General features: G+C 52.8%; 1 protein-coding gene and 1 pseudogene across 2 annotated transcripts; both read right to left on the reverse strand.

The window, feature by feature from the left end:
* Window positions 1-798: 798 nt before the first annotated feature.
* Window positions 799-1621, reverse strand: LOC306659684 (transcription factor BTF3-like; annotated as a pseudogene). The gene has a single exon. The product of its transcript is annotated as a transcription factor BTF3-like (transcript).
* A 7893-nt stretch (window positions 1622-9514) lies between these two features.
* PDZK1IP1 (PDZK1 interacting protein 1) lies at window positions 9515-15762 on the reverse strand. The gene is made up of 4 exons (XM_079112257.1): window positions 15539-15762; window positions 12730-12838; window positions 10460-10555; window positions 9515-9947 (listed from the first exon to the last, which is right to left on the reverse strand). The coding sequence occupies exons 1-4, from the start codon at window positions 15603-15605 to the stop codon at window positions 9875-9877; spliced, it is 345 nt and encodes a 114-aa protein (XP_078968383.1). The 5' UTR covers window positions 15606-15762; the 3' UTR covers window positions 9515-9874.
* Window positions 15763-16419: the final 657 nt, after the last annotated feature.

A 16419-nucleotide genomic window follows, 5' to 3' on the forward strand; every position in this document is an offset into this window, starting at 1 on the left:
CAAGGACAGTGTGCTCTCTGCCATCCGGTGGCTCTTCAAGATACTGCAATCAATACGTAGAAAAGAAACAAGGACCTCACAAAGAAAAGCACATACTTTGTGAACAAGTTTTTGGAAAATATTTGGCCTCAAGACAGACTTAAGTCACACATAAACATGCTGTTTGTACTGCCAATTTATTAAGTGTAAATGGATTCAACCCTCAGGGGAAGCAATAAAAAACATTCATCTTGCAAGAGCCTCAGAAACACCACGATTCTACTCCTAGGAGTTAGCCCTAAGCCATGACCATTGCTCCAGGGTTTTGCTGTAAAATGTACAATGACCAGGTTCATCAGACAGAGGCACAGAGATCACGGGGAGTGGCCAGAAACCAGCCTTCAGCCCTACCTGGGGTAGACAAAAAGAGGCCCCAGCACACAGTGATCCAGGAAGTTCAGTGGGCTCCAGGAAAGGACAACTTGAGTCTGTGCTTTCCAGGCTAATGGAAGTCCCCTAGCTGAGCTGACTCAGCTATATTCCGGACTAATTTCTGATCCTCCCCTAGTAAAGAAGGACCCTTTACCTGTCCAGGCCAGGCAACAGGGCTGAGCATAGGATGGGTAATGGAATATGGACAATGGGGATGGGCAGCAAGCTGGTCACCATGAATATGAAGTACATCATTTTTTTTTTTTTTTTTTTTTTTTTTTTTTTTGGTGGTGGTGCCGGGAATTGAACCCAGGGCCTTGTACATGCAAAGCAAGCACTCTACCAACTGAACTATATCCTCAGCCCATCATCTTTTTTTTTTTTTAACTAGGCAAAAAACTTTATTAACGTTTGTTTCAAACTTTATTCCCAGGCTTCCTCAGCTTAATTAGCTGCAAACAATAAACCGTGTATAACTGAAAAGAGCTGCAGTGTCCAAGGGGCTTGGGCTTAAACATATTAGAGAACTAGATTTTATCAGATCCATAAACAAAACAATTTTTAAAAGCAGTCATAATATAAAATAGCAGCTCCCAGGAACTTTTTCAAGTTTATCTTCTTCAGAAGTTGATCAGTTCAGTTTGCCTTATTCTTAGAAGCCTCATCAAAATTCTCCACAAGATCTGGAACTTCATCATCATCATCATCCTCTCCAGTAGCAAGTGGTGCTTTTCTATCCACAGATTGTTTGGGCAGAGCTTCAGCCAGTCTCTTTTAACTAGTCAGACTGTCTGCTCCAATCTGTTTAAGATGCTGGGTAGCATTTCTGTCAGTTGCTTTGTCTCAGCATGGCCTGTAATGGTAAAAGTGTTTCCTGCCAGAGATGCCTGAACTTTAAGGTTGTAAAAGTGAATCACTGTTCCTTGGTTGGTAAACATATTCACCTTTTCAATACCAGAGATATTGTTTACCCCTAACTTCTTTAAGGAGAACTGAAGTTTTTTTATCATCTGCTGTATCTGTTCTATGAACCACTTTCTTCTTTCTGTGAGCAGTTCCTTTCCCACCAATGTGCACTTGTACCTGCAGTTTGGTGAGTTTTTCCTGGTTCATGATAGTTTCTTTCATCTTGTCGGAGTGGAAATGGGGCTTCGCGGGGGACTAGGGCTGGCACTCAGAGGGGTCTCTCCCTACATCATTTTTTAATGTCCATTTGGGGAGAAGAAAATAAATCACTTAGTCAGAGAGACTAAGTGATTTGCCCAAAGTCATGCAACTGATGTAAGCCGCTCAGCAGGGACTGGCTAAGGCACATGAATTGCATGTGCTTATGCAGGAGTTGTACCAACTGTTCTGGAGATGGCCTGCCTTCCAAGAGCTCACAGTCCCAGAATACAGCCCAGATGGTGATAGTGGCATGCAAAGAGGTGTTGGAGGAGTCTTCCTGAAGAAGGTGAGACTGGGATGTGAGGGCAATCTAGTTGTAACATCTGTCACCTTGAAGCCAGAATTAAAGACAGGCAGTTAGTGTAGAATAGGTAATCAGGTCAAATCGAGAAAATGGAAGCCAATCTGAACCTGGGAAGTTGGAAACCATCCCTGGGAGATTGGAATGTTTATGTCTCCAGAATCCTTGAATACCACCCCTCCCAAGAAGGTTGCCAATGAAGCAACTCCTGAGCAGACAGAGAGCTACTAATCAATGGCCCTGGGCGGCTTGCTGCTCCCTTCCTGCCTAGAACTCCACCTTGGCCCTTCCAGCCCACCTGCTCACCCCTGGCCATTCCAACGACATCTCCCAGTGACTATGCAGGATGGGGGGAAATAAACAAGATAAGGGAGAAGAATGCAGGAGAACAAAGGAGACTTTAGATGTATAAAAGGGACAGGACTTCCTCATTCCACGGATTCCACCTTTGGGTTCCCTTCTTCCTCCCGGGAGCAGTCTGTTTTACTAACCTTTAACAAAACTTCCTACGTTCTACGCTATGCTTGCCTCGGCGCGCTTCTCTGGTGGTATTCTTCAACATTTGAGGAGGCAGGACTCGTCGAGGTAACCGATAACCGGCGGTATCGACCTCACTGATGGCCAGGGATATGGACTCAGTTGGTCTGGCAGTCTAGGCAGACGCCCACTTCCACCCTCGCCATTCCCGTGCTTCCCTCCCGAAGTTGTGCACTTGGTGGAAGGGGTCAACCTTCCGCGGTGGAGCGCCACAGTTTTTCTGTAAAGAGTATGTGAATAGCTGCAGTCTCCCTGCTAGAACCACCAAACAGGGAGGTAAGGCTGGCAGAAGGAAAAACATGAACCCTGAATATGAACAACACAGGCATTGAGGCGTGGAACAGCGGGATCGGGGAAGGGAGGTAAAAGAACTGTGGCGAGGGGTGTGACAAGGGACAGAAAACAAAGGCTGCGGAGGAAGCAAACAGTTGCAGTCTGGCCGTCTAGTGGCTGATTCAGATATTGCAGATAAGACAGGTAAATTGCACATAGCCAAGGCTACACCTGCCTCAAAGCACTTGGATTCACCCTGCAGGTGCAATAAGCTGGATCCTGGTTGGATCTGCGTGTTGCAGAAGTCTCTCTAAATTTCTGCAATGTGGCAGGATAAAGGCAGAATAAGTACGAGGAAATGAGGGAGAAGACTGCTGCAAACATCCAGGCAAGACAGTGACCTGAAGCAAGGGGGTCAGCAGGGACGGGAAGATGCTTTGTTGAATATTAAAAGCTCAGTAGAGCTGAGGTAGGGCGCACTCCAGGTGACTCCCCTGTCTGGTCTGGGTGGGTGGGTGCCATTTACAAGAACTGCAGACTGCAGTTAGGGAAAGATCAAGAATTCCACTTGGAACCTGAGTTGCCTATGGAATTGTGCAGGAGGGAATGGGGCTGACAGTGCTGATTTTCAGTTGGTACTTCACAGGAAGTAATGCAAGTGAATGGAGTGAAGGGCACTATGTCAATCATTCAACAAATATTACATCAGGCCTTTGCTGAACACTTGGACATTATGATAAACAAGTGGATGTGGTCTCTGCTCAGATAACCCTGTCTTCAAATTCACAATCTGTCCAGGGAGAGCAACACCATCAATGGGCCAGGGAGAGCGTGAGGAGCCAATGGCAGGTGTTCGGGAACATCTTCCCAGAGAAAATGAGCTACTATCTAATCCAGTAAGCTCAGAAGAATCTGCAAGATCATTGTATCTTGCAACAAGGGGTGGAACTAGAGCATCCTTGGTGACAGCAGTCTTGGTGGAATGTCACAGGTGGAAACAAGGCTCAGACATTGAGGGGTGAGTGTGACAGATGGAAGTGGAAACAGCAAATGTTGACAGTGACTCCTCCACTCTCACTGATGTATCTATCCAAAAGGACTGAAAGTTCTGCAAACACTGCAGCTACTCATTTCACACACACACACACGAGAGAGAGAGAGAGAGAGAGAGAGAGAGAGAGAGAGAGAGAGATCCTTATACTGGGGTAGGATTAGTCAAAAGATCAAGTTCCACATCGCTAACTGTCTGTTTGACCCTGAGCAAGTACCTCCCTCTCTCTGAGTCTGTATGCTCTCCTCTAAAAAATAAGCCTTGTTATAACCACCCAGAAGGATCACTATGAGGCTCCAATCAGAAAGGGCCCTACACACCACAGAGCAACCCTAAGCTTCCCTGTAAAATACACCACCACCACCATCACTATGCTTGGATTTGAGGACAGTCTCTTTCCAGTCTCTTGCTCCAGCTCACTATCCCTGGGGGCCTGAAACATCCTCCCTTCTTCTCCCCCCCTCCTCCTGACCTTTACCCCACACATCAGCTCATGTCCTTACCACCCCCAAGCCCACAGCTAGAACTGGCCAAAGGTCCAGTTATTCATTTACAAAGTCCACAGAGAACTACATGAACCTCAGTGATGTGGAACAAATGGGCTTAGCCAGCTCTAGTATGCTGATACCTCAAGAGATGCAGGAGGGCAGATGGGCCTGGCATGTCCCCACCGGCCTCACAGGGCCTCCAGACTGCTTCTGACCCATCACATTATGGGACCTTAGGCAGGTACTGTCCCTTCCTTGGGCTTGGATTCCTTAGTATAATATTAGTAAACTGGGCTAAATTATTCTAAGGACCCTACTAGTTCTGATGCGCTATGGCCTTTCATCTAATTTAGTTCATTCTGTAATAATGTTAACTTAAAATAGCAAACACCATTTGTATACTAACAGTGTGCTGGCTGGTACTATTCTCTGTGTTTTATGTGCATTGTTCCTTTTGACTCATGACATCCCTCTTTATATAGACACCATTTACTCCACCCAATCTATAGCACAGTGGGGGCGATTTGTCTAGGGTCACACAGTATTCAGTACCACACCCAGGCTGCCTGACCCAGACCTGGGCTTTTCACTGCTCAGGGACCTTCTGACTCCAGGACAAAATCTCCAGCTCAACTACTGACAGCTCACCTGAGCCTCAGACCTTGTCTGTGTATCCAGCTATCCTTTCAGCACTTCCTTTGTCCTTGTCCCACAGGCTCCTAAACCCCACATGACCATAAATGCACTTCTGCTTGTCCTTGGCACCTACCATTCTCAGTGTCATTACCCAGCCTCTATGGTGCCAGAAACAGACACTCCTCCCTCCACCTGACACAGGCCCAAATCAGGCTGCAGGATCTGGTCAGTGGAGGAATCGTCTGCACCATTTAGTTCTGTGTCCCTGGCCCCACAGTCGTCCAACTTGCTCAGGACAGATGCTCAGATTCCTTCCTCCCCCCAACCCCTCTCTCTCTCTTATTGAGCTATCACTACTCTGTTTTTCTAGGGGACCAAGGTCATTCCATATGGAACAAAGCCCAAGATATCATCCCTCATGCACTTGGAATAAAAGGGCAGAGACCTCTATGCTTTAGACCATTTCTGAAGGGGGCCGGTGGCATCAGGACCAGGATGACTAAGCCTCTAAAAGCTTGGCTGACCAGCAGACCTGTACAGCATGGAGCCTGAGGCATTCACAGCTTTAGCCACTGGGGCCACAAAGAAAATGTGCCAGGAGACTAGCTACCCAGGAGGCCCATAAGAAGACCCAGTAAATGTTTGAATTGCCTGAGGGGGTGCCTGGGACAGTGCCAGGAGAAGGTCTCTGGCCCCAGCATTTAAGGGGAAGTCTCTCCCCATCCCCCGCCCCCAAGCTCAAATTCAAAGGCTCTATTGAATCTGCCCTTCTATGGAGCATGCAGCCACCAGGTGGCAGCCAAGGCCACAGGCAGACCAGGAGAGCAGCTCCTGAAACTGAAGGCCAGATGGACCAGAGGTGATCAGGAAAGTCCATCACTGACCCCAGCACCTTCAACTAGGGACAGAACAAGCATAGGTGCATGCATGCGTGTGTACATGTGTGTACAGGGGTATGTGTGTGGAGGGGTATGGACCCATATACAGCTGCACAGACTACTAGAGTTTAGTCTCCTCCCTTTGTGTCACTTCATCCCTCCTTGGCCTTCTCTTCCCTTGTCCAGCCCTATCCTGGATAATAGTGACTCAGAGGGCTGTGACTCCATTCCTGCCCTTGAGGGTCTCCCAGACCTGGAGCTGGAGGTAGGTACCAACAAGTAGACAGACAGTGTGATGGGGTGTGGCATAGGTGCCAGATGGTGGGGAATGTGGGGCTGGCCTCCAAAGCTGATCATAGGTTACTTGCTTTCTGGCAAGTTTCAGATGTAATTATAACACATATGTCATCTCTCTTTCCTCCTGGCAGCCCTGCAGAGAAGCTATTAACAATCCAATTTTACTGGCAAGTCTAGGAGTCCCACAGGCAATGAGATGCAGACCTGGAATCTGAAGCAGATCTGTATGATTCCCAGACTCACGCTTTTGGCCACTGCACACGCTGCCAGGGACTGAAAACTGGGAGGAAAGTTGAGCTGGGGAGTCCAGTCTCCTGGCCAGATCTGGATAGAGAGCAGGTGCTCCCTCCCTAGCGCCAGCTGGCTCCAGCAGTCTAACTTACTTGTGAGGTGGATCCAGGACACGGAAAATGTGACTCAGACTCCACCCCATCTCTGTACCCTCTGTACCCACCAGTCCCCCTGGGCTAGGGGAAGAGGCACTACCCATCAGTAGCCCTGATCTGATGGCTCCTGGAAGCACGTAGTACTTCTGCAAGCTACGCTGAGCACAAGTAAAGTAATCTTGAAACTTCTTGACCACCTCAGTTCTGCCCCGCAACAGGGGAGGCTCTGGAGATAGGACTCCAAAACCTTGGTCAAAACCAAATCCAGGCTGGAAGTTCCTCTTCAAGTTTAACTAAGTCCCCAGTGCTGCAATCTCCCTCTACCTGTATAGGGCACGGGTAGAGGTTTTTCCTGCCTGAGTTTGGGTGTAACCTATAATGTCACCCTATGAAAGTCACACTTTTGGGGTAAAACAAAGGAAAGAAAGGTGCAAGGCCTTTTCCAGGAAGCAGAAAAAGCGATAATGCCATCAACAGTAGGAGAACATCCTGGTCCCTGAGAGAGGTTAGGGACACCTGCTGGTTCTGGCAGCGAATTGGTGCAAGGGATCAGGGAGAGACGTTGCAGCACAAAGAAAGGAGGCTCCAGTGAGTCATGGGACCCGCAGGCAAAGGGGTGGCATCCGGGAATCTTGGGGGATGGAGAAAACTGGGGAGGGGGGCAACTGGGAAAACCAGCTGGAAACAGAAGAAATGTAAGGGGAGAGAGGATGGTGGGCACTGAGCTCAGATGGAGGAAGACGGGAGACGGGACCAGGAGACTGAAGATGGAAATGAAAACAAGGCCAAGAGACTGAGGAACAGAGACAAAGAGGAGACCGGGACGGCGGGAGAGGGCCTACGTGGGAAGAGAAAGGATGGAGAGGGTAGGAAAGAGTGGAGGAGAATAGCCCGTGCAGGCAGCTCAGTGCTCAGGCGCAGGTCCCTCCCTTGCCTGTCACTCTGGCAGCTCCTAATCCCCTCCCCCCGGGTCAGGGGCGGGGAGCGCGCCTACAGCCCCGCCCCAGGCCCTCGGAGGCCGCCCCTGGGGACTGGTTGTACCGCCCAGTAGATGGTGGGGGGGTCCAGCTGGTGCGTTATCAGCCTCCTCCAGGAGCGAGCCTGAGCCACTCAGCGGCTGCCAGTCTGAGATTAGGCCCCGGGAGGGTCATTAAGCAGCCGCCCTGGCCCGGGCCCAGCCTCCTTTCCCTCCATGATCTGGCCAGGCTGGCAGGTGGGAACAAGCGATAAGGATTGGGGGTCTTGGCGATTCTGGTCAGAGCATGGGGTGGGGGTGGGGCTGGAAGGTCAGTTCCAGTCCAGTCCCTGTGGGGGCCCTCAGGGTTCCCACCATCCTGGTCCTGCTCAAATTGAGAGAGACAGAATAGGGAGGGAGCTAAGAAGGCTCTTAGAGCAGGTGCCCCTTCCGTCCCCTGAGGCTGATGGGGACCAAGGTGAGTTCAGGCAGAAGCACGCCCCTCCTGGTCATGCCTCACAGGTGGCTCTGCCCTCCAACCCTAGTAGGCTAGGAGGAGAACGAGACCTGAGTCCACCTTCACCTCCCAGGGACAACTGGGGTCAGAAGAGGAAGGAAATATGACCCCATGCAAGGAGAATCAGATCCAGGCAGTCAAAAGGTCCCCACCAGAAGGCTGAAAAGGTAAAAGACGCTGTTTGTGCCTTACCAGAGGCTGACCCTGTAGGAGCCTGTGTCTCTCCTTCAGTGAGTGAGAAGACTTCCCAGAGGGAGAGAAGCCTTGGCCAAGAAAAAGAACAGGCAGAGTTTAAACCAACAGAGGTGGGTGAGAGGACATGAGTCACAGAAAGCCACATGAGCAAAAGCCTAGAGTAGGAGCCACAATCCATACAGCCAAAACCCAGAGAGAGGAGGTGACATGGCTCAGGTGACACAGCAAAGGTAGCCTGGAACAAAGTTGCTGCACCCCACTCCCCAGATCAGGGCTCTTCCCTCTGCTGTAGGTCACATCCTAAACCTTGAGATGACAAGGATAATTCTGATTTAAGATGGGTCTTCCCTGGGGCCTTTGGGTGAGCCTTGGAACAGCAAAGGAATTGTGAATGTGAAGCAAGGGGGCTGTGATGGGATGAGGCAGGTGGCAGGGGAGATATTTGGACAAAGTGGATTGTTGGCTCCACTACCTTGAGTCTGGGATGTTCCTGGGGAGTCTCTTGGATTGTCACCCCAGACAGAGAGAGGCAGAAGCTGCTCCTGAGGTAGTCAGAGAGGCCAGGGCTCAGGTCGGCCAGGCCCTGAGCCGTGCTCCTCCCTCCTCTGCCTCATGCTTTGATCTGACTAGGGCCCAGTCACCTGACCCCCGCCCCCCCTTCCCCCGCTTCAGGACTGGGAATTGGGCCTTAGTGAGGACTGAGTTCTACTCCAGCTCTGCAATGAGACTGGCCAAATCTTCCACAGAGAAGAAGCTGAGCTCAGAGCAGTCAGCAATTCTCCCGAAGTCACACAGCAAGTTGTCAGGGGGCCAAGGACTCAAATCTGAGCTTCCTGTGTTCTTCTGGGACTCTTTCCTGGCACTTCCTTGCGTGAAATGCAGCACAGGGGGGCATTGGGGAAGGGATTAGAGCTGGATGGATGAGAGATGAATGAACCATCACAATGCCAGGCAGCATGGGGGCAGGTGGGGTGCTACATGAGGAGGGGTGGGTTGGGGATGAGACTTGAAGGAGGGGCTCTCCCTGGAACAAAATAGAGTCGGTGGGTTCCCTGGCCCTTAGCTCTCTGACCCCCTCTTTCTGCCCTATGTACAAGAAAGAACCTAGGACACACCTTGAAACTGACAAGGCCAGGGCACCCTGCTTGCACTAGGGTCTGCCCCTCCTGGGGAAGCTCTCCTGACTGCTCTGGCCCAGGGGACAGTTTGGAGAAAGGGTTTAACCCCAGGGAGCAAGGCCCACCCTCTAGCAAGGATGGGCCCAAACTCTCTCACAACAAGAGCGTTCATCTGGACCCCCCTTACCTCTCCCCTTAGCCTCTGCCACCTTGTGGCCCGGGGGTCTTCCTGGGTAATCCTTCAAAGCCATCAGGACAGTGGCTTCTGAAGGTGACTATCATGATTGAGAAAGCAAGACGGGCCTCCCTGGAAGCCTGCGGGGCTGTTTCTGAGCCTCAGTCCCAGAAGTACAAAAAGTCTTTATTTCACAGAAATAAGGGCCATTTCCACGGTTATGAGGGAGGATGGGAGGCAGTGTGGGAGGCTAAACTGGCTGTGTTTTCCACGGCTCTTCTGAATTGGGTGGGAGGCATCCAGGAAGACCCCCGGCCACACCAGCAGCCAACCTGGACATGGTCTGAGTCCCAACCTTGACTGGCTGGAATTCAGGGGAGGCCTGGTGAAGTCAGTCCTTGATTGTAGATTCCTGCACAGAGAAGGCAGTGGCTGGGTGGTGGTGTTCAGCCTCAATCTCAGGTGCCCGAGAGTCTCGGGTGAGCCAGGTCACATGGGGGTGCTGCGGACCCTGCCCTCCTCCTCGAGGACGTTCTCATAGGCATTCTTGTGCTCACTGGACCTGAAAGAAGAGGCAGGGTCTGGTGTCATCAGGCCACCCATCCCTTCTCCCTGCCCATCCTGAGCTCGAGAGGGTGGGATCTTTTAGAATAAACTTTTGACTCCCTGGAGGGGCTTCTCCTGACCATATCTTGGCTGGTGCGTGTGGACTGGAGGCCTCTCAGCATCACCTCCATGAACCCCATCTTCCTCTTCCCTGGACTCCTCCTCCACTGGTCCCCCACTGAGCCCATCTCCCCTCTACTGAACCTCTTTTCCTCCACTGCCCCGTGAGTCCCAATCCACCACTGAATCCCTCTGCCAAGTCGCCTTCCCCTAACTTAGCCCTCTCACCAAACTGAGACTTCACCTGCCCATGAAGCCTGGTAATCCCCACAAAGTCCCCATCATCTCATTAGCCCTCCTCTTCAGCAAGACCTTCCCCACAGAAGTCCCCACCCTGTCCCCCACCCCCAGCAGCACCTCCTCCTGAGGTCCCCGTTGGGGCCCCAGAGCCTAGGGCAAGCTCCTCACCTGAAGCTGGCCACCATGGAGGAGTACCTTCCATCCGTTCCCACCAGGATCCCATCTGCCTTGTTCCCAACTGTCATGACCATGTTTCCAGGCTCCCTGGGGACAGGGCTCATTAGTAGCATCACAAATAGCCCCCCACCCCGCCCCATCCAAGCAGACCCTATTCTGGATCCTGGTTCTCACAAGCTCAGGGCAGAGACCCACCCTTCACAGAAGCATCTCTACCTAGCAGGGTCCTGCCAGCAGCCTGTCTAGGGAAACTCATGCCCTTAGGCCAGAGATCTCCAAGACTCGCCCTCAGCTCAGGCCTCAGAGCAGACCCAGTAGGACTCAGTGTCTGCCCCCAGTTAAGAACAGATGTGGTCAGTGGGCACTGAAGGAGAGCTGGGTCCGTGGAGAAATGAAGCATTTCCACAGAATGCTTCACCTCTTTTTTCTTTATTAAAAAATAATATTTTAATACATGTATATAGGGTAATAATGTCTGTGTCAATCCACCATCCTTCCCATCCCCACCGCCCCACCCCTCCCCTCACTCCCTTCTGCATAACCCAAAGTTCCTGCGTTCTCCCCTACCCACCCACCACTATGGATCAGCATTATTTTTTTTATAAACCTAAGTCTGTCTTGGCCTCAAGCTGATCTAAGTCGGGTAAATGGTTTGGGAGAAGCAGGATGACTCAGTCTCCTGTCTGTGGTGCTATATTGGCTTCTTTCTTTTTCTTTTTCTTCCTTTCTTTGTGTGCGCACGCACTTACTTGCTGCACAGGGATTTCACCACTTCCCTGCAACTCTCCAGAGTATGTGCTCAGTCCCTCCAGTTAGAATACAGTCATTTATTCTTTTTGTGTTCCGTTTTTGTGGAGGAGATGAGCAGCAGGCAACTCATTTGGTCATCTTGCTGACATCACTCTCCTGCATGCAGAGAGCTTCCGGGGATCCGAAACTGGAGACCGTATGAACTGGCCTCTCTCAGAGCGAGAATCCACGCGGCTCCCTTCACACGCCCGGTGTAGAAGCGTAGAAGCGAACGACCCGAGAGAAAACCTTGTCGTGCGGCCACGCCCCCAGCGAAGCATAAACCCACGGCAGAGCGGGTCACCTCACCCCCAAAACTGCTCTCATGAGGGTCACAGGGACCCTTACCCCTGCTCATCTTTCCTTGGCCATCCCCCAGGCACATCAGACTTAATATGTCCCAAATAAACTCATCCGTTGCCTCTGGGTCTGTTCGTCCCCTGTGTCCTGTGCCTCAGTGAGGTTTCCAGATATCATCCTTGTCTTTCATCCGGCTGTGTCCACTACTGTCGCTGTCCACCAGCTCCCAAGGGTCCACCTCCTGGACAGCTCTTAGACTTACCCCTTTTCTATATCACGTCTGCCCCTTCTAATTCAGATTGTCCCAACCTCCTGCCCACCCCCACGTAGCTGCCATGTGGCAGTTAGAATGACAGCTAAGGCCGTGTCCCATGCTTTAAAGCATGCTTTAAAAATTCCTCTGCACCAAGATGAAGCTCAAAGTTCGGGCACAAGGGCTTGCTTGGCCTGGGTCCTGCTCACCTCAAATGCCTCATCTTGGGCCTCTTTCCCTCTCTCTACTAAACTGCATGTGTTTCCTTTGCAGGCTGTGCAGGGCTGCTGCTGCTGCTGCTGGCATCCTGGCCACCAGGCCACCTTTGTGAGAGCTGGGAAAAGATGCTCTGGGACAGCTGCCCAGGGCCCTGACCTGACAAGCGCAGAGTGCACCCTTGATCTTTGTGCATTCATACCCAGTGGCCCTGGTGCCAGGCCCCTAACTCAGGACCCAGGAGGACTCTTCCCTGCCCTGTAACTGACTCCTCCAGGCTCCAGGATGAATGTGCAGTTAGAGAGGCCTTCCCTGACCACCCCCAGACTAGCCCAGTGCACTGTACAGTCTCCTTCATCAACACGTGGACTGGTGATTGCTTGTCCTGTCTGCAAGCCTGAGAGGCCCTTTGGTTCCACAGCTGACCCTCCAGAAGGATGGGAACTTCTTTCTAGTAGAAAGACTAGGCTGCTATCCCAACTCTACCAAGGAAACCTCAAGACTCCAAGGAGAGAAGATATTTTCCCAAAACCCACAGGGAGGGAACACCAGAGCTGGCCTATAGAGCCCACAACTGGGGGCCAGCGAGCCTGAGCGCCAGGGTTCTGAAGCCCTTCTCCCCACTACTGAGCAAGAGCAGGGGTCCCCGGGGCCCACCCGCCTGTGGAGGACTCCAGCCCCAGGGCCCTCAGGCAGCACTTACGGCTCTTCCTGGCACCAGAAGTGGTTAACGGCAAAAGCAATCGCAACGAGCACCAGGAACACGGCCACCGCGATGAGGCCCTGCATCCAGGGCTGCAGCTTCCCCAAGCCTGAAGAGAGAGGGGGTCTGTGAGTGCAGAGCAGGGCGGCGCCTCCCCTGCAAGGGCTGGTGCTTGTGTCAGAGGCCGTCAGCCTCTTCAGGACCAGGAGGGACACTCTGGGTAGGAGGACTGGCAATGAGGGCCCGCCTGACCCCACCGAGCATGAGAAAAGGACATGGTTTGAGAGGAGGACAGAGGAGACAGCTGCTTGACCAAGGCCTGAGCAGCCCAGGAGGTCACAGGGCTCAGAGTGCTCTGTCTGAGATCTGGCAGCTGAGCCTCACCCCCGCCCCCAGGGGTCACGTGCAGGCCCCCCAGGGAGTGCCTGGGCCCCAGGGACCAAAGGGCAGTTCCCCCGGACAGCTGGCCCAGGTCCCTCCAGCTAGGAGTGGCTCTTCTCCTCCCTGCAACTGCCGTCAGGCTGGGGACTGGCCCCGAACCGCCAGGGAAGGGCTGGCATCTGGAAGATCCTGCTCCGTGGCAAGAGGCTGGGAGGAGCTGGGGGTGTGAGATCAGGCAGCAGCGCTGCTCAGCCAGGGGTGCACAGAGAGGTGAGAGACCAGGAAGGAAGCGTCCAACTCTGAGCCCCTTTTGGTTCCTCGGGCTGGGTGCCCAACAGAAGCAGGGCGAGTGACCAGGTCAAGGCTCCAACTCTGCTCTGTTCTCTGCTTTTTTTTTTGTAGATGGACACAATACCCCTATTTTGTTTATTTATTTATGTGGTGCTGAGGATTGAACCCAGTGCCTCACACGTGCTAGGCAAGCGCTCCACCACTGAGCCACAACCCAGACCCTGGTCTATGGGTTTTGACTGTTAACAACAACTCCTTTCCTCAAGGTGACCTGGGAGTCTCCACCCGCAGGCCACCGGTAGCCCCAAAGAGCTCTCCTCTGTTTCCTGGGCACCACTGTGCTCCATGAGCCGAGGGGGCTCAGCCCTGCAGACGCTTGGCAGGCAGAGGTCCTAGGAGGGAACAGAAGTCAACAGGGTGTTTCAGGGCAGTGCTGGGGGTTGCTGCCTCCAGGAGAAACGCCTGTATCCCCCGGCCATTTTGAGAGCCATTCCATATTATGCCCAGTCTGGGCATCAAAAACCACAATAAGGGGCGGGGGGTGGGGGATAGGGAAGAACAGAGTTACTTTATGTTACGTAGAGGGGAGTGAAGGGAGGGGAAGGGGTCTGGGGGTAGGAAGGATAGTAGAGTGAAACAGACATTATTACCTCATGCACATATGTGACTGCATGACCCATGTGATCCTACAGTACGTGTAATTGGAAAAATGAGAGATTATACTCCATTTATGTATGATCCATCAAGATGTATAAATGAATTCTACGGTCATGTACAAGTAATTAGAACAAATTTTAAATTTTTTTTAAAAAGCCTCATTCTACCTTACTGCCACTCAAAAGTCCTCCCTTGAGTCTACCCTGAAGCCCTCCTGCTGCAGCAAAGGCCTCACCTCTTCTTTGAACTCTCTCTGAGCCTAGCAGGTGTTAGGAAGGAGGGAAAATTGTGGAACTCTTTGGCCCATGGCCAGGTCAGACCTCGCCTGGCTCCAGGGATAGCAGAGGATACATGACGTGGTTATCCTAAAAAGATCAGCAGTTTTTAATTTGTTGTTCCTCCCAAGAGAAACAAGTGCATTGCTTTCTCAGGTAAGTGATTGCTCAAGCATTGGGAGCAGCCTGGGAGGCCCCTCCCTGCTTCCTCCAGATGCAAGAGGGGCCACAATCCTCTGCTCCTCCCATGTGACTCTGAGCCAAGCACAAAGAGTGAGGGACAGAACTGGGGCAGGAGAAAGATGGTCTGGTCCAGTCCCTTTTTGCCCTGCTCTGTGACCCATGTAAGTTGCCCAGCCTCTGGTCTCCTCAGTTCCCCAGAGGGTCTCCAGGACCTGGGGGACAGAGCTGAAGCAGACAATATGTGAGAGTTTAGGAGAGCTTGGAAGCATTTTTGTTGGCATCCACTAGACCCAAGAGCCACTGCAAAGTCACCAGACTCTGACCACAGATGCAGCCCAAGAGTGCGAGGTGGGCCCCAGACCTTGGGATGTCATTCTTCATTGCACCCAAAGCTCTTCCAGGTCCCTGACCTGGCAGCAGCCCTGGAAGATGGGCAGGGTGGGGTTTCCTATCCTCATCTTATGCATGACCAAACTGAGTCTCAGAGAGAGGCAGTAATTTCCTCAAGGCCACACAGCAAAAAAGACAGCTGGACAGAGAGTTCAGGACATGGTGGGGACCACTCAGGGGCACTGTTCTCTACCCAAGCCCAGGAAGCTGAGACGATGAGGACTTAGGGCAAAGTCATGGGCAAACCCCTGGCAGCACCACCCCTCCCCTAGAGCAAGCGGGCTCTGAGGAGCTGTGTGGACCCCACTCCTACCTTCCTCATAGCGCCTGGCCCCACCCTGGGGGCCCGACATCACTAGGGCAAGTCCTGCTCTTGGAGCTCAGGTCTAACTGCCGTTCCTCCCGCAAATCCTAGACCCGCCATTTCCCTGGCTGTGGCCTCTTCTCACTAGTGGAAAGCAAATCACAGAGGCCTGCTTCAGAAGGCTGTGCCTTTGACGTTCCCTATGGCTAACCCAGTACCTGCCGAGGGTAGTGGGTGAAGCTAGGACACCATCCTACCCACCCCTGGATCTCCAGTGCCCAGCCCTCTCCTCCCTGCAGCCACAAGGCTGTCCCCTGTCCTGTGCTACCTTGTTGACAGCTGGCAGGTGGCACTGAAGCGAGCAGGCCCAGAATGATCAGGTTGAGGGCCGACATGGCTGCAGGCAGCTCCCGGGCCTTCCCTCCGCTGTTGCTGATTGAGCTTCTGGAGCTGCTGGGGGTGTTGGTGGTGTTTGCCTGAAATCAAGTGAGCACAGTCTGACCCTGGAGGAGAGAAGCTAGAAAGGAAGAAGGCGAGAGAGGGAGGAGGAGGGGGAAGGACAGGCAGTGGAGAGAAACTGCCCTCCCTCCCATGGAAATGAGCTGCCGGGCTGGCTTCCCTGGCCTGTGCCCAGCCCACTGGCATTTGAGGTCATCCTTCAGAGGCCCGCTGAGGAGGTGAGTCTAAGGACCAGGAAGATGTGGGGAGAGTCCCAGACACCTGGAGTCCCACACTGCCTCATAGTCCCTGCCTGGGCTCCACATTCTTGGCAGTGGGGCTGGGCCCTGGGGAAGAGTGACACATGGGTCTCTTCTGCCTTGAATGAGTCCAGTGGGTGGAGCTTCTTGGAAGGCTACAATGGGATTAAGAAATTTGCTGCTGGCTCAGGTAGCTGGGGAAAACCCCAGAGGCCCAGGAAGGCTCAAAGCCGCCCACTTTCCCCAGAGTCTGGCCTACTTTCTGTTCTCCCCCTCACCTGTCCCTGCCCTACCAAACAAGACCCTGGGGCCCCACTCCTGGGATACCACCCAGCTTCAGTGCTTCTCCCGCCCCCTGGCCCAGCTCCCTGAATCACTCCCTCCTACAAATCACAACAGAGGGTCTGAGGTCCCAGCCCCCAACTTTCCCAGCCCAGCCGACCTTGGCCCCATTCAACTCCTCCTCTGGGCCCCATGTGGTCCCTGGAAACCCGGCAGGCCTCCCTCAGAC

The sequence above is a fragment of the Sciurus vulgaris genome (genome assembly GCF_902686455.1).
Source record: "Sciurus vulgaris genome assembly, chromosome: 1".
NCBI classification, from domain to species: Eukaryota; Metazoa; Chordata; class Mammalia; order Rodentia; family Sciuridae; genus Sciurus; species Sciurus vulgaris.

Excerpts from the sequence above, each read along its gene's own strand:
- PDZK1IP1 (XM_079112257.1), bottom strand. The coding sequence starts at position 15,605 with ATGTCGGCCCTCAACCTGATCATTCTGGGCCTGCTCGCTTCAGTGCCA. Across the intron at positions 12,839-15,538 it reads ACCTGCCAGCTGTCAACAAG|GCTTGGGGAAGCTGCAGCCC; the intron begins GTAGCACAGGAC and ends CTCTCTCTTCAG. Across the intron at positions 9,948-10,459 it reads TCCATGGTGGCCAGCTTCAG|GTCCAGTGAGCACAAGAATG; the intron begins GTGAGGAGCTTG and ends CTCTTCTTTCAG.